At 41.7% G+C, this 22,169-nt stretch overlaps 2 protein-coding genes and 1 long non-coding RNA gene across 4 annotated transcripts in view; 1 reads left to right on the top strand and 2 right to left on the bottom strand.

Annotated features, from left to right (window-relative positions):
• Positions 1–314: 314 nt before the first annotated feature.
• polr2l (RNA polymerase II, I and III subunit L) lies at positions 315–2,260 on the bottom strand. The gene is made up of 3 exons (XM_030094749.1): positions 2,151–2,260; positions 1,482–1,586; positions 315–565 (listed from the first exon to the last, which is right to left on the bottom strand). Exons 2-3 carry the CDS (start codon positions 1,574–1,576, stop codon positions 457–459), a joined length of 204 nt encoding a protein of 67 aa, XP_029950609.1. The 5' UTR covers positions 1,577–1,586; positions 2,151–2,260; the 3' UTR covers positions 315–456.
• Positions 2,261–3,327: 1,067 nt separating this feature from the next.
• On the bottom strand, positions 3,328–6,304 carry LOC115390758 (uncharacterized). Its single transcript, XR_003931708.1, has 2 exons — positions 6,172–6,304; positions 3,328–5,452 (listed from the first exon to the last, which is right to left on the bottom strand). It is a non-coding gene; the product is annotated as an uncharacterized LOC115390758 (long non-coding RNA).
• Positions 6,305–7,889: 1,585 nt separating this feature from the next.
• The window catches only part of dagla (diacylglycerol lipase, alpha), a 37,266-nt gene continuing 22,986 nt past the window's right edge, over positions 7,890–22,169 (top strand). For both annotated transcript variants that reach the window (XM_030094453.1, XM_030094445.1), the window contains exon 1: positions 7,890–8,770. The gene's annotated coding sequence lies outside the window, so the exon portion shown is untranslated. The remainder of the gene's footprint in view (positions 8,771–22,169) is intronic.

Raw genomic sequence — 22,169 nt, 5'->3', positions numbered from 1 at the left:
CATAGATTTGTATTTGTGGTTGTTTCCTCTCCAAATAAATTGAACATCTGAGCACCACAGATATAACAAATTATTTAGTTCAGAATTTTCTTTGACGAATTAAACTTGAAATTACATTGCTGGTGAAGAAACATATACATGATTCTTGTTAAGTGTTCCTCTGAGCACAACATTTGTAATGTTTTATTTAAAATAACTACAGAAATAGTTAAATCATTCATTTCCGAATTGAGGTTTACCCACAGTGTGAAGGCGAGGACTCATTTTAAAACCTTTGTCTTGGTGACAAGAGCAGTGACTAGGCAAGCCAGTAATACAGGTCTAAATGTTAACAGCTTTATTTAGAAAAAATAGGTGCAGCAATCCATTTTCACAGAGGTTGGCATTTGTAGCCACATATTAACAGAACAAAAACTTGACAGTCAAAACACAGTGAAGTCCATATTGTTGTTCCGGTTATTTTTCCAGCGGTGCATAATTCAACAACTTCTCAATGAGATCCACGTGAGAAAGCAGCATCCTCCGACAGCAGTACCTCTTCAGGCCAAGGGCATCAAGGGCATCACTTAAGAGGAAAAGAATGTAATGTTAGTCCTAATGCATTACATGTAGATCACTGAATGAGTGAAGCAGACAGAAATCAGTGAGGAGAGCCTGTTAAATGGCCTCTGGTCATTGCTATTGTTCAGTTCATCACTGCCGTCTGAATGTGAGAAAAAAAAAGCCTTAAAAGGAGAATGTACCTTTTGAATGGGGTCTTGGTGTTTGGAGAGGAAAGTTAAGGAACAGAACCTCTGGCAATTTACCAAAACACAACAACTATGGGTGTATCAGAGAAATTAAGACGGTGATAATTTTGGTGTGTTGTTTTAAAAAAAAATACCTTGTGATATCTAATATTGTGAGATGCAGTATTGATTGATTTATGCATATTACTGACAGTGTTTACAAAATGAAGTCATCTATCTCTATTCTCCATCACTGCATTTACTAACATTCCTTCCTTCTCCCTGGCAGCTCAATTCTCAACATCAGCAAGACCAACCTATACCAATTTTTTTCCTCACTTTCCCACCCAACTGTCTGCATGAGTTGTTCCTCTACTGTGGTTGATCTAATCCAACAGCTTGAAGTAATAAGTCTAAAATATATGGTCGTTTGACTGTTTCAGTAAAGATTTGAGACACAAATGTAACCCGATTAACTGCGGTGTTTCGGATTAACTGGTTTCCTTCCTAACTGGTGACAGACTCCCTTTAGCTTTCACCGCTGCTGCTAGTAAAACCAGGTATTGAAATGAGACTCACAAAGGGGAAAACACTTCGAAACTTAAATGTATACGTAGTTAAACTCCGCTTGCAAGGACCGGCACAGATTTCTGTCAGGTTCAAGATATTAAGGTAACAGGTCATTAGTTAGCCGGGAAACCAGCCAATCCAAAACACCGGACACGAACTGAACCCAGCAGGTATCAAACTTACCCTTCAGTGTACTCTGCTTGAAGTAGACCGAGGTATGCTTCCCATTTGTTTCCCACGATCTTTCCACACGTGAAGCATCTCACAGGTATAATCATAGTGGCAAATCTGTGAAAAGGAAGAATATTATACCATAACACCGTCGAGACCGAAGACGCGCAAGCTCGCCAGCTAGCTGTTAGCTAGTCGTCTGGCAACTGTACTCAGGTTTTTGTCAAACATGCAGCAACATTCTTACACATTTGTACTGTTTTTCAAATATTCCGGAGTTCCATGAACTAGTTTAACGACAATAAAAGTGAAAAACTGTTCCTCAAGTGCTATATCGTCAGTTTGTGGCCTTTATTTTATTAAATTTGTACCGATCACTCGTGGCTAAGCTAACTGTCAAAGTGTCATCTATTTGAATGGAAAAAGAAAACTGAATCCGCTTTTAGAGTTGTAGTCATTAGTCGCGGTGTTTCTTATAATGCAAAATTATCCACGGTCGCCGTATGAAACAGTTAAATAAGGTTTGGCGCTTTGTTTTGAGAAGAAGCTAGTCCATGTGAGGAGTCACGCGGCTAGCACAACTACAGGCAGACTTTCGGCGCTTCGCAACGTGTAGCCACCGGTACAATTACCACTTTGATATTTACCCAGCACAAGCACGAATGACGAAAAGCTACTCACCGTCAGAGAAGTGGCCTCCCTTCGGATTAAACTTCAAGAACTCCGCAGAGGAATAAACTACTGCGTCGACAGCGAGTTGTCTCGTTTCCGCTGACGCCGGAGCCCCTCCCCTTTTCAAAATCTGCGCCATTTCCGCCAAACAGACACAAGTAAGAACATACGCAGAGGAATTCAACCAACAACCTGTCACAAAACAATCCTCATTTCAAACGGGACATTTCTATGAAGTTTGCCACATCCCGTTTTCTCCTCTCCGTTTGTCTGTTATTACTGTCCTTGATCTTTGCTATAGACTTTCCTGTAATGGTAAACCTTGTTGCTGTTGCAGCTAAGATTGTGATGTGGAATTACTTTTTTATGTTTATACACTGCAAACTCCAGATAAAGTTCATTAAACAATATAATGTATTCTATTAAAAAACAAAAGTTTGAGCATCATGCTGTCATTCAGTTGATCCTGCAGGGGTTATTTCGGCCTGTGGGAACGATGCAAACATTGTTTTGATTTGTTAGTTTTTCTGAGCTCATCCAGCAAGCAGAATAAATAGATAGCATTTTTTTTTGCACCATGCATAGTGAAATGGACTGAAGGATGAGTTTCTCCTGAAATCTCATATGTACTTAAGTTGCTGGGGCTTCAACAGTTGCATGCTCACTTCTTACTAGGTTCTGTGTTTCAGTTTTCATCAGTTTCCCTCATATTGAGTCCAGGAGAGAGAGGTGTTTTATTCTTGCATTCACACTCTTCGGTAGTCTTCACTGTGTACAATAAAGTTAACAATTAATTCATTTTCACTCGTTCCTTTAAATTTAGGTTTGATTTTGCATAATAAGAAATATATTGATCAATAGTACAGCTTATGCAAGTACTTCACCAGGATAAAGATTGTTTTCCTCTCGTGCTGAGCTTTGGCTTGTGGGTCTGTACTATTTGAGAAATAACGCTGTGACAAAACAAACTTACCTTTTTTCTCCTCTACAAATCTTCTTTAAATATAGGTAAAAGCATGAACTGCCACCTGATGCAAATGTTTCAGTGCTGAACTGTAAACTGTGTGGGAGATATCTAAAAATTAGTTAAAGTTTAACAGTTATTAATCAATTCAAACTTGATGACCTTGGTTTTCTTCTTGGTCTGTGTAAAGGTGTCATTGTCGTCAAAGAAACAGACAAGTTGGCTGGTTCACTGCCTTTAATCAAGTTGGATTTCAAACCCTTTATACATTGAGAAGTTTGGGAGCAGAGGGAAGGGTGCATAAGAAAAACATGTTCAAAATATAAAAAATATATATCATAACCCTCCTTAACATCATTGCAGTAACCATGAAAAACATTGTCATTGCCATCTGCAAGGTCTCCATCATTGCCATCAATAACATCATACATTATTATACAATTTATGTAATTTAACTTGCTACAGCACATGTGCTAAATGAGGAGTCCTATCTGAATTATTGCATTTATACGCTGTTGAAATTATGAAAATAGGAACTTTCTTTTTTGGTACACTGTATGGTACAATGTAAGGTGACATTTGGTTCAGGTATCTGCATACTGTTTTTTTTTTAATGTACCTTAGGTGTTGACAGTTGTGAATGGGGTGTGTTCATATAATATTTTTGAATGTGATGAGCCAGAAATGTGCAAACTGTATCAGTACGGTTACAGATTCGGTCAAGTAATGGTGTGTGTCAGAAGTATATTTCTGCTATCTAGTTATGCCACAGGGATGACCCCGTGAGTTTCACAATGTGAGCTGAAAATACAGTGTACAGGTGAGTTTGCGCAGCAACAACTTCAAGGCTGCCTAACATTATTCTCCACTGAGTTAACTATTGGACAGCAATTCATTTACATCTCCCTTCTTTGCATCCTCAGATGATTTTGTTACAACATAGTTATTCCTAATTATTATTGAGTTTTTAAAACTGGACTTTAAGAACACAGGGGGCAGTAAGTGAAAAAAGAAACAGCTCCCATGTACAAGCAGCAGTCTTCAAACCCAAAACTGCAACACTAACAACCTTTCAGTTACAGAAAAGCTTCGACTGTAAGATGAAAACAGACTGAACTGTTATGTGGCTCTCATGACAGACGTAGCAGGTTTGACATTTTGGCATTTAAATAAATCTCTGTCTCATTCGACAGATAGAGATAATTTCACTCTTCTCGGGTGTGCAGTATGTTTTATATCCTACAGTCCTCTACATGCCATTCCTCAACCTCTGCATGCCTATATGATCAGTCTCTGTGAAAGGGAATCATTTTGAAATCACATTGTGCCACTTTGTATTTAAACACAATGATTTGATATTAATTTTCTTTGACCTTGTACTCTCACTAAAAAAAGAAAACTGATCATTTTACTGTGGCATTTAAATTGCCAAAATGTGTGCAATATATCACAGTGCTTAAATGTGGATAATTGTTGGGTCTAATCATCCAGTTGTGTTATTTAAAAGTCTAACAAAACAGTTCTGACAGTCATTTTGGATTTCGCGTTACAAATACAATGTTTCATAATCTTTCAGCAAAGTGAACCAAGCGTATTTCCGGCGCAACTGATGCAGCCTCGTGTGAACATTTGTTGCGACTACATTAAATAAGTTGAATAGGCTACTGTTAGAGGATTTAGGCATCTAAGTTCAGTAGTACAGAGTGCCTTTTTCTTAGGAAATAGATATTACATATAAGATGCAGTTTTGCAGAAACATCATGCACATAACTATCTATGATTATGCTCCATGTACAGCCTTGATCAAATCGTATATGGTTTGATTCACTACAAGTGAAAGCAGGCCGGAAAAAAAAGAAAGAAAGAAAAGAAACACAGTGGCTCCCCTTCCTTAATCTGTACCATGATAGTCTGTGAACCAGTCAGTAATGGCACTCTAACTTCTCAACCAGTAAATACTCTCTCTTGGGATAGTGATTTGCTTTTAATTTCTTCTTGCCAATAGCAGCACTCCCAGCAAGATGGCTCCTGCAGCAATTACGACGCCGCCGATGAGAAAAGGCTTCAGGTGCTCCAGAGAGTCTGTGCCAGAGGCCGCAGCCTCATCACCTGCTGCCGCCGTTTTGCCCTCCCCTGCCCCGTCCTGGGAGGGAGGGGGATGCTCAGGCTCAGGGGCCGCAGGGGCCGGGTCAGCTTTGCGTGGGGCGGCCGGCTCCTTCTTCTCTGCTTTTGAAGACGCCTTGGGCGCCGGAGCCCCGGACTTGGCCTTGGCTTCCATGGACTCTGGTGATAGAGGTGTGGTCTGGTCAGAAGCGAGTCTTTATAAGGTCAGCTCTGTGCTGCTTCACTGAGAAAAAACAGCAAACAGATACAGCCAGATTATCCCTCTAAATTGGGCTCAGGCATCGTGTTATCTGCTCTGTAGAGTGTAGAGACACTGACATATGAAAGAGCCCCTGGTGTCCACACGTTCACTGTACAGCAGTGAAGCAGTCATGTAGCGGTGGGGCCTTACATGTGACCTTGGAAAAAGATGACATTGATGGGAACTCTCTGAAGCTCACACGGACAAGACATTATTCATTTTGGCTGCAGCTGCTGTGACATAATCATAAACTGGGAAAAAAAAAAAAAAAAAAGCCCAGTAGCTTCCTGTGGCATTTTCATGGGACGATCTAGAAGCAAAAACCTGCAGCTGCAGAACTCATTCACAATGAGGGATCTTCTTTTTTCTTTAAGCTCAACAAGAGCTTATCTCATATCCCAAAAATATAAAGATTTAATCTGTTTCCCTCAGTTCTCTTGCTGTAAAACCCGCATGAGTCATATGTGCTATAAATGGAGGACAAGATGGAGGAGAGAAATAAGCATCAAAGCCACCCAGAAAGAGGAAATCAGTGAAAATGCAAATTAGGAAATGAAGGGGAATAACTACTGCTGAGATTGAATGAACCCATCGGAGCAGCTTGAATGCTACAGAATCAAAGCTGAGATATCTTTGCAAAATATGCTCCCTTACTTAGTCTTTCTGTCATGGAACAGGAAGAAAATATGGGTATTACCTACCTCTCCAAAAGCTCTGTATAGATTACAAGATAACAGATGCAGGAGGAGGGACAGCAATGTCTGGAAGTGGATTGTCCTTAATGTGAGAAAATGAGAGAAAACGGAGAGATGGAGGGCACAGAACGCAGGAGGGAGGAGAATGGCAGGGAGAGGAGGAGAGACTGGGATCTACCATCTGGTGAGCAAAATAGGGGGATACCCGTTCTTTGAGTAGATGTAGTTTCAGGCTTATGTTTACTTCCTCACTCCATTGGGATGAAATGACTGTAGTGAACTTATTCAGAGAGGCGAAACACACATTTCCACCCACAAAATCATGCACCAATTGGATGAATCACAGGTTAAGGGGGAATGCTTTTTTGTGATGTTTCAAGCTCTGTAATCAGATTCAGTTCAGTTTTTATTGAGCAAAAACAGTTTGTGAGTATAAAGTGCTTTCACCTCTTTGTGTTCAGCTTGGTAAGTTCTCAATTTGCTTTCAAATCACAAAATTATTTTTACATGTGAAATGTTTTATTTCCTTTTCATGCTTTTTTATTTCATCCTTTCATCCTGGTGAAAGCACAATGCAGGAGAATTAAAAACACTGTTTTATATTAAATGTGTGTGCATGTGAGCATGTGTATGTATCCAAAGTCACCTCATAGATATTCAGAATAAAAAAAATCATGAAAAATCCCTTATTTTATTAAATGAATGAATGAACCTGAATTAATTCAGGTTGCATCCTGGTAGTTTTACATGAACAGCACATGCAGATGCATCCTATCTGGACAGATGATTGTAATCATTGACATTTGCTGCTATGTTATGTATTGATTTTGAATATCTATATCACATCTAGCTTGCAATCTGCAGGAGCGACAAGTACCTTTAAATCTATTTTCAGGAAGATGTCTGCTAACCTCAAGACCTGAAGTGACCAGCCTTGGCACAAGTCCATCTAACAGGATTAGACCGACTGTTGTTTCTAATGAGGATTTACCTATTTAGTATCTTCTCATTCATTTCATGGTTTGTCAACATATTGCAACATACGTAACTGCCTGCATTATTTACTCATATATGCATGCGTATACTTTGACATTACGCCAACCCACGCCCTATTTACGTCGAAGCAAAGAGCATTGCGTGAGATCAAGATGATGCGCGGAGACGTCGGGATGATGTCGGTTCGGATGACGTAGAAGAAAAGGTACAGAAAAAATATCAAATAATAATAATAATAAAAGACACCTCTCTCTTATTTGTCGTCAGCCGATATAATCTAACTAAAATGCACATGAAATTATCTTTACAATTGTTAAAGTAGGTGCTTATTATATTAATACATAAAATGATTATAGGCAGCATGCATTTTGGACCAACAGGGAATCATTCCCTGAGAATGTGAAAAGATTTTAGATAACTTCTCTTGTGTCTTAAATCAGACATTCAAAGACACTTTCAGAGACATTTTAAATGTATATTGCAGTTCGCAATCCATATGCGTGTGCGTTGCACACGTCTGACTTTGGCTGCATTGCTGTGCCATCACGGGGGTAATAAAAAATGTAGCTTTTGGGCAAATCCTAAACTGCCCATGCGCAGCAGCACCCGCGCCCAGTCAGTTATACCACAATTTTGCATTTAGCGTTTTTTTTCTTCTTCTTCTTCTTCTTTCAAACAAAAACAACAAGCTCACGGTGTTCTTCCAAAACCACAGAAAAACAACGGAACAAACAAACGAGTGTTTGGTCCCTCTGGGTCTTTCTGGATGACATCACTGAAGGGGAGCGGCAACCTCTCGAAAACACGCTGCACTCTTTGAACCGCTGTCCGACTCCTTGATATTCACAAACCACCGGTGGCGCTCTGCCTCCGCAGGATCTTACAAGTCTCCCACCACCAGGAGCTGCGGTCTGCCATTTACAGAAGCCTGTCAGGTGTGCGTAAATCCGTCGCTACACGGCTGTTGCGCAGCCAAACACGGAAGGAGAATAGCCGAGTCGTACGTATTTTTTCGGTGGGTGGTGTTGGGGGGGGGGAAATGTCCTAGGGGATGGGCCAAGCTCCCGGGAAAACGCTGGCTCCGTTTCTCTGCTGTCCGCGTCGGGGTTCGGGAGTTGTCCTGCTGGTGGCACACACGGACCGCTGACCGCAACGTGAGTCCACGGCGTGCTCGTCGAGAGAGCGGGGGACACTGCTGTGGTGAGAAATAATCATGCCGAGCTCCGAAGGAAGGACCTGAAGAAAAAAAAATCGCCCCAGCGTGTGAAACAGCCGGAGCCGACGACGTGTTGCCGTTAAAACAGAAGAGAGGCGTCACTGTCCAGCGGTTGTGTCATTAATGGTGTGTGTCAGATCCGCCTGTCAGCCCGGCGGTTAACCGGGGAGGCTCCGGCTCTCCGATGCCTCTGGATCCATTCATCCCGTCCGCGGTAATGACGTCTGCTCGGTCGGTATAAACCCATCCGAGAGACATCTGAGGATCCGTCCACCCGACGCTGTGTGCCGGCGCCGGGGAGAGCGGGACTGAGGCGGGTCGGCAGCCGGGGGGATATGGGAGAGAGTGCGGAACCGATGCTGTGGGTCTTGGCAAGGCATCGTCAAAATACAGGTGAGTTGTGTGCACACATCACACACACACACAGGGCAGCCAGCCCGGCTCTGTGACCCGGCTTGGAAAACCCATGAGGGAGATTTCTTTTTAGGCCATATCAACGTTAGCTAGGCCCTCAAGATGCCACTTGAATCAGCTGCCCTGCTTACATGAGATTAGGCTGTACTGCTGTCCGTCGACTTGTTGGAATCACACATTAAGATGCTGTTACACACACACACACACATACACACACAGCCCGTGCTGCAGCGGACTGTACTGAGTTACATCTCACATGATTTTTGCAGACATTATTTGTTATAATAGTGACAAATGCCATCCTCATGTGTCAAGAAGCCCACAGTGATTTGACAGTTCTGTTGCTCACTGCAGATGCCTCAAAGTATTTAAAGTATAAACACATGCGAGATCTCATTACCATTACTGCTGCTGCCTTATTTTTCTAGACATTTATAGCAACTACTTGAATAGTTTCCTTGTCTTTTATTTATTAGTAGAAAACGTGACTTGCCAGGCTTAAAGCCAAGCCTGTGCATTCTCCAGGCTTAATGCTGTTGGTCCAGCAGTCGATGACACCCTTGCCTGAAAGACAGACCGGGCACCATGTCAGTAATGAGGAATGTCACACCTGATTATCATTCGCACTGCATATTTCACTGGTAATTTGGGCCCTTCTTTTCCTCACGACTTCTACTTGTGGATACTCTTTTTTTTTTCCCTCTCTTTTGCAACTATGTTCATTTCTTTCACACTCACACACAGTGCAAATGCTTCAATCAGCTCACGCTTGCATGTTGCCCCAGACATGAGCAAAGGAATCAGGAGATTGTCCAGCTTTCCTGAGCAGAATTACAAACATCTGCAAAGAGTTTTAAACATAATAATGTGACAACCCAGTTTCAGAGAGTGACTCAGGTTTGGAGAACCGTAATAGATGAGTTCGGGGAAGAAGAATGAGAGAAAGTGGGAAATATTAGTCATTATGCACAGAGTGGCACAGACTGTTGTCAGGATATGGTTCATGCTACTGCACTTAGTATTTCTCTTGAAGTAAAAGCGCTACTGGACTGTAAAGCTTTTATTGGGTGTTTTGTGTTTTAGGTTTCTCTGAATTTTCTGTCTCTTATCATGCACCTGTCACAAAAAAAAAAACCCGCCAGTCTTTGTAATCTACTATGCTTTTTGATCACATGCAAATCACTGAGTGGCTGTTGAAATACTACCTGTCATTTCAATGCAAGACCTTTCCTCCTTACACTCCATACCATCCACTTCAAAGTGAGTGGTCTGCATTCACTCCTGTGATATGACAGCAGTGGAAAAACGCAGACGAGTGAGAATTACACGTAGTATATACTCAACTATGTTCATATTTTAGGTGTTGATTTCAAAAAGGGCTTTCCTGAGGTCAATTGTTGTGACATTTGCTGCAAAAGATGATGGCCACACTGGGCCTGGCCATGTAAAACTTCTTTGGAGCAGCAGCGTAAACACGCGATTCACTGGCGTCCCCGTGGGACTTGATGCCAGTGGAAACCAGGTGCCTCCAGAGGAGTTCCTGCAGATGTTGTCTTCTTGTTTTTCCCCCGTCAGTTTGTGTGGCAGTTACTCATACGTCACCTCTTCTTGTGCTGGGAGAACAGCTCCTTTCTTTACCGTCGACTGACTGACTTAATCTGACGTCGCATTACCTTATTGTGGTGTTTGGGTTTTCACAGTTCATTAAAGAAAAGCACTGCTCTGGGATGGATGAGCAGCATACAGAGCATTTCACAGCATTTGACTGATTTGCTTAAAATAACTAACAGCATTAATTATGGAAGGGATTTTCACATCCAGCTGAAAAACAAGGGGGGAAAAAAAACCCCTCAGTTTCTCACATTTGTGTTAGAAATTATTAGTACGTTTAGCTGTGATGCATTACTGGGTTGTGATAAACACTTTTTTTTATAAATATTGAAAGTAGCGCATAATACCTCTGTGACACATTTCCTCACATATCCATCAATCAGTGTTTTAACAGGCACTGATTAAACCGAGGACAGATGTGAGGAAAGCAAAACCATTTTTTGTTCAGCCAAAAATGTTCAGCTTCAAAGTTGAAGAAAATAACCTCATGAGATTTTTTTTAATTTTTCTCTACAGAATATCTGTCATAATTAAAGATGTAATTTTGGATGCCTTTTGTGTAACGCGCTGATTAGAAATGAGTAAATCCGTACTGTATAACTTTGGAATGAACTGAAACGGTGGAAGCGTGTCGTGGTTTACAAGAGTTCCGCACAAAAAAAAAAGCAAAAAAAGGAAACGAGTTCCAGTTGCCCGGTGTATCTTGTTATCAGACATGGTCCTGCAAATGCACAACAAGGAGTGATTATGAGGCAACTAATATCCTCAGATCTACATTTGCTGATGGCCCTCTGTTATTATCTTGCTTTGATTTATGCTTGTTATTTCATATTTAGTGTGAATCCTGAAAAGAGCAGGATTTATTGTTATTTTAACGCGCTCCGTTTAGCACTAAATCACGGGTGATCCAAGTGAAAGAACATCACTCACTGGTAGTATGAGTGCGGCACTGTGTTGTTGCTTCGACAGATAGTTTGTGTGTATTTCCTCTCAGGTGGACATGCATGGTTTGCCAGGCATGTCGCGCAGCAGCTTTATCGCCATATGTGTCCATGTGAATTGATGTATGCGGCTGAAATTGCACGGGGTTTTAAGACCACTGGGGGGGGGGGGGGGGAAAGTGGCAGGGAAGTGCTGTCCATTTAGCATTTATTGTAAAATCTGTAAGCTGCAGCCGTCGTTGGACAACTGTTCAATAAGGGTGTGCGAGAAATGCCATTTTAACGCTCCACAATAAATTCTGCGCTCCGCTGAAAACTGCAACGGAGCATTGCATGGACAAAACTACTGCAGTTATTTTCAGTATTTGACCAGATGCAGTGACAAACCGATTTGTGCATTGGTTGTGGCAGCAAGCCACAGACAGGTTGGCAGACCACATATGTTACCTCCCTAACATTAAAAAAAAAAAAAAAACATTCGCGGATACACAAACACAGTCATGCGATCGGCAGTGCACATACTATCACATCAAGTGAAAGAAGAGAAAATGGAGTGGGAAGAGGTGAAAGGGATTGAGTGGGTGGCAGTGGGAGAAAAAGATGGAGAAAGAGGCAGAGGGAGAGTAGGAGTGAGTGGCACATGGCTTTCAGTCTAAAAAAAGATGAGCAACACAAAACCCAAACCAGAATCTGGATTAGCTCGATAAGGAAAAGGGAGAGAGACAGGGGAAGGCTGGAGGAGAAAATGTAGGTTTCCTCTGCACCGAAAATGGTGCAGATGCACACGCTCAGTTTCATGCTCATAAATGTCCTCTAAAATATGAATACTGAATGAGTGTGTGGGTAGGAGAGCGCATGAAGATGGGAAGACAGTGGAGGAGAACGAGGGTGAGCTGGAGATAGGAAAACGTGAGATCCTTCAGGATGGACAGAATCCTGCCGTATTGTGACAGAGCAGGGAGAGACGGGATCGTTAGAGGCAGGCAGGAGCAAAGCCAGGGATGTGACGGATGCTGGTACAGAATCCTGTTCCGAGCAGAGCGTAACACTGACCCCGGCAGAAAAAGAGAGAGACTGGAGCAGATGGATTTATGACAGCCAGCAGAGGAGATGGAGATATTTGGGACTGTGCTGCAGTCGCACAGCCATGCCAGCCCGGCGTAACCTCAGCATTTTCTGCGCACATTCTTCAGCAGACCATCTTTCCAAGATTGTGCCCAACAAACTCATTGCATCCGCGGCACTCTTGTGTCGATGATAACTGTCGCCCCAGGCTCTGACGACGCAATCCACTCGCAGGCCTGGAAAACTTCCTTTCGTTATTAATGGTTCACTGATTAACATTTTTGCAGTTCTGTAGCCTTTCAGCACTCTGGATCCTATCAGTATTGCAGGGATATGATGCGAGTCAGTTCTATTTAGAAAGGGATTGAGTGTGAACTTTGCACATGGGGAATTTCAGCACATAGCTAAAATTCAAATGTCACAGAAGCCTTATATTTATAAATCAATACGTGCCTCCTGTGAATGATGGCAGTGAAGACATTGGCACAAAGGACAAAATAAATGTTAATTATTTTAAAAGGTATAAATGTTTAAATCAAAAACTGTAAGCAGCACATGAGTGTTTACATCCAGCACATCAATGAGACGTTCTGCAGAGATGAGATGTTCTAGATTGAATGTCGAGAATGTGTTCAGGATTTCCAAGAAAAAACTTGAAGCGACTGCACACCTTTCCAGTGTTGGGTCCATTCAAGACTGGTTTCCACGCTGAAATGTACTGAATATATACCTAATTGTATTTCTGTGACTTCTCTGGAACATGGGAAGATTTGCTTGTCTGCTGAATGGAGCCCGTGTGTGTCTGCATATCTCCTGGCTGAACATGGATGAAGCAGGGTTACAGATTAGATGCAGTCTTGTAGCTCAACGCTGGGTATTTACTGTCTGCCTGTTGCTTGAGCTCAATTTGGGAAGGCCACTCACAAAAAACAAACGGTGGTTTGAGATTATTTTGCAGAACTGTCACCCACTTGACAGAGCAAAAAGGAAGCAGTGTTTATTCAAATGAGAACAATACGCACAGCTTCCCTGGCACAGTTTCCCATTTTCTAAGGCAGGTGGAGTTCGTGCTTTTAGTAGTAATTTGAGGCCACCGCAATGTTTTTTTGGTTGGTGTCTATCTCATAATCTGTCTGTTTAAACTACTGTGTATTAAAAGAAAATGAAAAAGTATCCTACACCCTTTAACCAAAGTCTGCTCCTTTTTACCCCGAAAGGAAACTTTTGAAACATGAACACTCCAAAAATATCCTATCTATATAGCTCTGACAGCATAATCCTCCTCCAGTTTGTGTTTAGTTAGTTGTGTTCATTTGGTGAAATTAAATAAATTTTTTTTGACATTTTAAAAATGTTCCACATGACCATATGGCACTGTTGAAACTTTGAGAAGAGTTAAGCTAACCACAGTTTGAACATGTTGGAAAATCAAACTTTGCAGAATGGTCCTTCTGAGAATAGAGGAGATGACTGTTTGAAACTCATATATACTCTAGATTATGGAAGCATTATCAGCTTGAACAGTGTGCCTTTTCAATGGATCCGCGACTAGAGAGGCTCGCTTCTTCACGATTATATTAAAAAGTTGCAGTGATTATGTCGCAGTAGCAGGCACAGTGTCATGGTTAAGTACTGAGTCTTTCAACTGTTTGTTTTCAAACCAGCTAGTCAGATCTGTTGTCATCAGTGTGTGCACAGAGACCGCTTGCTAGACAAACTAAGTGTTGTTGAGTTTGGTTACAGCGATGATAGATGGCGGGGTTACCCAGGGAGAGAATGTGATAGAAAATAAAGAGGCTGTAACCAGCAGGCTGTGTGCCACAGCTTGGCTTGGTGCTGCTGCTGTTGCTGCGGCAGACTCATTGTGAGCGAGACGGAGACTGAGCTAAGATTCGAATTCACCTGCTGCTTTTCATACCAGATCCGCCTGCTGTCTGTTAAACAAGGAAAATATAGCACTGCTGAGTCCCGATCGAATCTCAGCTGCGTCGCACAGGTTTTAAATTCTTGTCCAATGTTTGTGGCTCTACCGTGAGAGTAATGCAATGATGCATCGACATTACTTTTTGTTGTTACTCGAACCACTGAAAAGAACAAAACCATAAATACATGCACAGGCTCTGTATAAGTAAAATTAGGATTATTGTTACTAGTCAAAGTATATTTTTGCTCGTTGGAAAAAAGCAGCACGAAACATTATTTGTGATTTCAGACGCTGTGCTGCATACCTATACCATGTTTGTTCACGTCAAACACAAAGCTAATGATGGAACGGGGGGAGCCCTGTCATTGTTGGTGCATCACGTGGGGACGGGCCCGGCACACAATAGCACACTATGTGGAGCACAAAAGCAGGGCTCACATGCAGGAGTATATCATAGTCATTCCACAAAACACATGTCATTTGGATGCAGATGGGGTTCGCCAGCACAGGACCAGAGTGGAGCGTTGGCATGACTCATGCCTCATGCAGAATGCATCTTCTGCAGCAGAGTGCAGAACAGTTCAGCTCCAGAGTTGCATTAAAGGTCAGCTTTTAGACACTTAGAGGCTGGTTTTGATCTCAGGTTATATACACAGCATGGTTTGTGACACCTTCTGGTGCTTGGAACAAAGTGTATTTACTGCTTGAGCACATAGGAGAGGATCAAAACAGTAATTTCACTTTGTAGACAACATTAGGAATTTTTTCATTTGTACTGCAGTATTTGTTTGGCTCGGACTTTTAACCTCGCAAAGGTTTCTACACGTTAATGTCACAGGGACATTTCAAATGTGTTGTTCTGAATAAATATGAAGTCTGAATTGAAATGAAATGAAAATATTTGAAAGAAATTTCATCAGAGAGTGGCAGAATTGAGTCAGTGTGCACAGAAAAAAAAAAACACACATCAAAGTTGGCCGTTGATCCTCAGCAGCGATATTCAGCCTTCATGGTTTCTCACTGATTAGTTCCTGTTTGAGCCAAAGCTTTGAAAAAGGCGAGGACACTTTAACCAGCAAGATTACACCCACAAGTTCTCAAAATGTCAATTTGTGGTTTCCAGTGATGTGAAAGTGGCACGGTTTAGCTTTATCTTTCCGGAAATGACTCGTCTTTAGTAATGGAGGAAGTAGCACGTGATGTTCTTGCCTTTCAAGTCATGCTGTTTTTACCTGCATGAGCAAATGTATATTCTGACATTTGTTTATTTCATTTAGAATAACATCTGGCAATGTGTGTGTACGAGTCACTCTTTAATCAGGTGAAATTGCATGAATTGCATTCATAAAGGAAGAAATGTGTTCTTAATAACATAGAACCCGTTTCATGTCTTTTGCTTGGGAAATACAAACATTTTAGTGTTTGTAAATATTGATTCAGTTGTTATATCCACTTTATCCAACTTAGGATCATGAAGAGGTGGAGCTTATCCCAGCTGCCTTGGGGCAAAGGTCACAGTACACCATGGACAGTTTGCAGTCAGAGAGACACCTTTGACTGCCAAAGGAGCTTGAAAAAGTCTAGAACATGCAAGCTATATATAAAAATGCAGAAATTATCTGGTTTACTTGCTTTGATGCAAGAGTGCTAACCAAGTATTTGTCACTCAGTTTTACTCACAAAGTCTCACTAATGAGTACATTTTAGTTAACTAAAAACCATACACCAAATTTTGAAGTGTTTCAGATGAATTCATGTGAGGATTCAAATTAGAATTTCAGAGTCTACAAGTCACTGGCACATCAGCTTTATGTCTTCGATTAAGGAATAATTATCATCAACGGTCTTCATTTAAAACTAAATCAAGCTGCAATAATCTACAGGCTGATGACCGATAACATTTTAAACCGAACTGACAGTGATTTATGTTGAACTGAATTAATCATCAGTTTTTGTCAGTAATTAATTGAATTCATTCACAAAATTTGTTCCTTATCAGTTACAAAGGCTGCAGTTCGTGTGTGTGTGTGTGTGTGTGTGTGTGTGTGTGTGTGTGTGTGTGTGTGTGTGTGTGTGTGTGTGTGTGTGTGTGTGTGTGTGTGTGTGTGTGTGTGTGTGTGTGTGTGTGTGTGTGTGTGTGTGTGTGTGTGTGTGTGTGTGTGTGTGTGTGTGTGTGGTGTGTGTGTGTGTGTGTGTGTGTGTGTGTGTGTGTGTGTGTGTGTGTGTGTGTGTGTGTGTGTGTGTGTGTGTGTGTGTGTGTGTGTGTGTGATGTGTTCGCATTTGGCGACGGTGAAAAAAGGCCAAGTGCATCTGCTGCTGTCTGCAGCAGGCGGCAAACAACACGACTAATAGTCCAACATCTTCCGAGTGATGGATGGGAAAGCCCTTGACGAGGCAACTGCTATTAGTGAAGATGGTGGGTTGCGACATGAGACTGATAGCCAGTGTCCTCTTCCATGAAATAAAGCTCACAAAGACCTTCTCGTCAGAGGTCGGTGCTGATTATTTGTTTGCACTGTTTGCATGTCTGATCAGGTGGATTTCACGAATTAGCGAGCAGCTTGGTCTATTTCCCAGAGGTATGAAGACTACCCTCTGCAGTGAAACTGACACTGAATTCATATGTTCTTCATACGTATTTGATCTTAGCATCTCTCATTTCTTCCCTTATCGGTTTGTAGAGAGTGCACTGATGGTTAAAGGGACGTCTTTTTGAGGTTTTCTTTGCATATTGATCTCCTCAGACTCTCCGGGGTGGTCAGTTGGGAAAATTGATTGACCTCGGCATCTGTGGTTATTGTTGAGCTTCAATGACGGCCTGAAAAATGAGAATACACCCTGAATATAGGTGAAGCGAATCAGACATGGTCTGGCCTGGATGTGCTTATGCCAGAAAATTTATGATAGGATTTGTGAGACAACAGTGGCAAGAAACACGACTGGGAATGGGCATGTACCTCCTGATAATAGTGATGGTGATAATGATAATACCTTAATCAAGATGTTCAGTGTTTGTACCTGCTGAACTGATATGTCAGTTAATCACTTTAAATGATTGACTGCCTTTATCAATCTGTTTCTGAAGCCAAAAATCAATGTGGGAGAAAAACAGTGAAACTAACACTGACAATAACAATTCAAAGGCATTGACGGTGGGTCATTGTCATGAACAATACATCTTTTGTGAAAATAGTCAAGGCTGGAGCTTGACTATGTTGTATTATTGGACTATTTTCTTTTTCCCAGTATACACACACAAGAGTGTAATTGATGCTATTTTTGGAATAATGTCACCTGACCTCTGCTATGACTGGTTCAGCTTGTCCGTATTGGACCATTTCTGTTTGACCTACAAGACCAAAGATCACAATGATAGTTTGACATTTTTACCTGGACAGAAATGCCATGTGAAGGTAACGACCTACAAAATACAGTCTCCTGATTGTTTGAATGGGATAACTGCAGGAGATGATGTTTGGCTGAATGGAAAGAGGTGATATCCAACTCAAGATTTTTGTCACATATACATACTGATATGGCAGTGAAATGCAATGACCATCCACAAGTCAAAATGACAGGGAAAAAAAGAACAAAGACACAAAAGTTAAAAAAAAAAAAAAAAAAAAGCACAGATAGATAAGAACTATACAAGAATCACAAAAAGGCCAAATCTTCACATACATTAGATCCACAGTGGGAAATGCTGTGGGTGTGATCTGTGCAGTACTGCAGTACCCACAGCCATGTGTTCATGTTTGAGGTGCTGACTGGAGGTCAGAGTTCACAGTCCTAACAGCTTTAGGGTAAAAGCTTCTGTTTCCACCTTGATGAGGCGAAGGATTAGCCTGAGCACAGCCACTCCAACATTTGTTTATGACAGAGTTCAGGATCCTTCATCCCTCTTTGCTCTGGCCATGCTCCTCTTGTTGTGGGTATCTGTCCTCGGCATCCTCTGCAGGGCTCGTCAGGCACAAGCAGCGCCGCTGTCCCCGTATGACTGGTTGATGCCTCCTGTCAGTACGCTCTCCACCACTCCAGAGTAAAAAGTCCTCCCGATGTGCAGCGAGACTTTGAACTTTCTCAGCTGTCTGAGATGATGAAGGCACTGCCTTGCTTTTTTCACCAAGCTGTCAGTGTGTGTTGTCCATGTTAGATCCGATGTTGAGGGTGTGGGGGCCGGACGCGTGTCTTCCCACACAGATCACTTGAGATCTCTCTGACATAAAGTCCAGGGTCCAGGCACACGGGGAGGTGTTGAGCCTCAGGCTGGTCATCCTGCCGTGGAGTCTGGTGGGATCTGTGGTGTTGGAGCCTGAACTGAAATCAGCGAACAGCAGTGTTACATACAGTAGTCTCCCTCCTGCTGGTCCAGGCGGGTCGTGTGCAGAACCTGGGAGATGGCTTGATGTCGCTCATCCAGCCACTTCTGATGCCTCAAGAAAGGGGGTCAAAAAGTCAGTTTAAGACCATCTCCTCTATGTACATAAACATACTGCAGTCATCGGACAGATTTGTCAGGTGAGCTGATGCTACACTGCATAATATAACAATATCAATAAAGAAAATAACACAGGGCCTCAGTGGGGCAGTTAGGATGGCGTTGGGGCACAACTGCACCATCTTGATTATCTAATTTTCTTCCTCACGGACTTATAAGCGGACACACGTAACAATATGTTTGCACACCTACTCTGTGACCACTTTAATTTGGAATTATACCCTAATGTTTTTTCCACTGTTGAGGCCATCTCTGGAGGTTTTGAGTTGTGTCAACTGACATGAAAAAGAGTGCTGATAACGGAGTCCCTGGCGGTCTAGTTTGTGCCTTTGCATTTAAACAAGATCTTTCTGATTTCGCTGCCCTGATTGTTCGGCCTAAATTAGATTTTGTGTGTGTGCGTGTGGGGGTCATTCAGATGTTGGTTGCTTTCCACCCCCTGTTTCTTTCCTCTCTCCCTCCCTTCGCTGTCCTCCTTTATGTCGCTACTCCAACCCAGATAGTCTTACAAGTAGCTGTGATGTGACTTCTGTCACATGAACTCGTTCACATGCCCCTGTTTCCTTCACTCACTTGAATTGTGGCCAAGCTGAGAGGAAATATAACCAAATTAACATGAATAAAAACTGAAACCTGCAGATCAACTACTCTGTCACACATTTATATTGATGCATTGAGGATTGTTGGTTCCTTTTTCTTGTTTTTCTTCTCCATTGCTTTCTTTTTATGAATATTCACAGCAAGTACCCAAACTCTGCATCAGGGTGTCACAACATTTGCTGCAGAGGACTGAGAGCAAACAGTTTTTTTTTTTTCTTTTCTTTCTTTTCTTCCAACTAGACACTACCGCAGCTGACTTCACTGTGCTGTCTGTCCTCTTTGGCTGAAAGTCTGCCAATCAGTGAAACCACCTGCTGTACTGCTTTGATTGGAAGTGAAACCCTCATACTGTCACTCCACTGCTCAGGATTTGACCTCTTTTGCTTTGATGGTTTAGCTTTTTGCTAATCGTATGCCAAAACAGCTCAGGCAGATTTGCCACCATGGGACTAAGTTGTCAGCGAGCTTACATGGCTCCACGCCGGCAATTGTTTTAAAAAATAAATTTTCTTCCCCTCATACGACTTGATGATGTGACTTTGCAGTTTCAGCTGACACTTATTCCTACACCTGACAGCTGTGTGAAGCTGCCATTATGTTTTAATTTTTGAAGTTCATCAGATTTGTTGTGCGTCAAAGCAGTCATTGCTGGTGAGGGTCTAATCGTCTGGTGGAAGGTGAGGAGTTAACATGTTTTGCTGTAAAGCAATGACAAGAACTCTGCTGCTGATGGTAAAAATTTAAGCAGCTGTAGCAGGCATTTAACAGTCGGATGTACAGCAGGGCCCCTCCTTTATTGCCGCGTTCCACAAAACAAAACTAGTTCTACTAGTCATTGCTTCCACTGAGTGGAACAGAGAAGTGAATTACTCTCTTATTTTGTCCCAATATCCTTCCAGGGCCAAGATGAATGTGCGCCTATTAAACCTGTGTCTTATTTCCAGTTCAATACTGCACTGTAGTAGCTTGGCACCTTGGTTGGAAATTATTAAATATACTGTATCTTGTCAATTGTTTACAGTAACTTGTTTAAATGTATATTATCGTTCCGTGTTCTTCGTTCCAAAACATTAACAAAGCCTTGTTTGGAAGGTTTTAGGTCTGAATAGTTTACAGTAGTGTTTTTTTCTTTCTGCGTCTATATCTGCAGAGATTCTTTTTATAGTGTCTGCTTGCAACGTGGAGATTTGTGTGGAGAGTAAGGGTTTTTTTTTTTGTTTTTTTTTTTTACAGAAATCTGAGTTGTATTGTAGACATGTCAACATGCTTCTACTGGTCTGCCACATCAGCAGTTGAAAATTTATTACCTGGTGTCTTTAAAGATATTTTTTGTTAAATATTTAATCAACAATATAGCCTTCTTAATTAAGTAAAAAAAATATGTGTGAAAAATATACAAACACTTGATAGGTGTGATTGCTGGGGAGCACAGGGGGCTAATGCTGCTTCACTACAAATATACACAAGTTCAAATTCCTGGCCTTATTATTCTCTGTGGAATTTGCATGTTCTCCCTGTCTGACTTGCTTTTCACCGGGTCCTCTGGCTTTATTGTTAGCAGAGATCGGCCCCAACCTGGATGGATAGATGGATGGATGGGATATTCTGTCCTCCCTTTCACAAACTCAGTAATGGCAAATACTGTTCCTATTACCATAGAGGTTTAGGTAAGGAAAATGACAATATTGGCATGATATTGAGAATTATTTGAATTTCAGTTGCTATTTCTGTTCTGATGATGCCCTAGAGTCTCAGGGGGGAAACTTATAACCAGAGGTTTGTTGGTTTAAATCACAGTACTGAGCCATTGCTAGGGTCCATGAGCAAGGGAACATGAGCTGGGATTAGATCATCATGAGACAACTGAGTTTTACCCTACTGATGATGTCTTGTTGCTCAGATTGCATCATGAAGGGCTTCAGCTGTAAAACTTCAGCAGATCAAAACATATGAATCACACGATCTGCTGCAGCAACCCTGGAAAAGAAAAAAATGCACCCTCTCTCTTTAAGTCGTTTAAGTCGGTATTAACCTTTCACACTTTTACTTCAGGAAATACATACTGCTGCAGACCAGCAGGATCAGTATGTGCATTTTCTTCTTGAAACTGTAACACCGAAATTGAAATTAGCTCTGACAGAGTCTAGGTATCTTTTATATTTCAACTTGAAGTAAAATCTGGGTTGGCTTCTCTAATGTTTAATTATGACAATATTAATGTATTTTAGATACCTGAGACCATTGATGTGAGATGTAGTAATAGCAAACAATGTGATCTGCTCAATGAATAAATAAGGAAAAACACAAACTCATTGTCTGTAAAACTTTAACTGAACAATCCAACTTCCTTGCGCTGACATCCTTTGGAGGCCAGAAGGTCTGACCTGGAAAGGTCACAGCCACAATCCTGCAAGAGCACAAAGGGTCTCTTTATCATGTTGGTCCGAAACAACGAAGGGCGCCTTTTAATCTATATTCAGACATAATGTAAATCAATGCAGGTGTTCAGATTGAACAAGTAGCCACTTGGGAAATCACGGAGAACAAGATCACATGACTGTCATTGGAGGCAAAATAGAAGGATTTTTTGAAAGACTTTGCACAAATAAAGGACAGACAGTAGTTTACCAGTGTCAAGCTTCTATGCAAAGATTATGGGAATGTGCCTCCTCGGTCCAGCAGATTGAGAGAACATGGCTTTTTGATGTAAAATAATACTTTTCCAGCAGATCCAGACA

Source organism: Salarias fasciatus, chromosome 1 (genome assembly GCF_902148845.1).
Source record: "Salarias fasciatus chromosome 1, fSalaFa1.1, whole genome shotgun sequence".
NCBI classification, from domain to species: Eukaryota; Metazoa; Chordata; class Actinopteri; order Blenniiformes; family Blenniidae; genus Salarias; species Salarias fasciatus.
Note: the sequence above shows the minus strand (reverse complement) of the source record. Positions and strands in the feature narration are given on the sequence as shown.

Excerpts from the sequence above, each read along its gene's own strand:
- polr2l (XM_030094749.1), bottom strand. The coding sequence starts at position 1,576 with ATGATTATACCTGTGAGATGCTTCACGTGTGGAAAGATCGTGGGAAAC. Across the intron at positions 566-1,481 it reads CAAGCAGAGTACACTGAAGG|TGATGCCCTTGATGCCCTTG; the intron begins GTAAGTTTGATA and ends TTTCCTCTTAAG.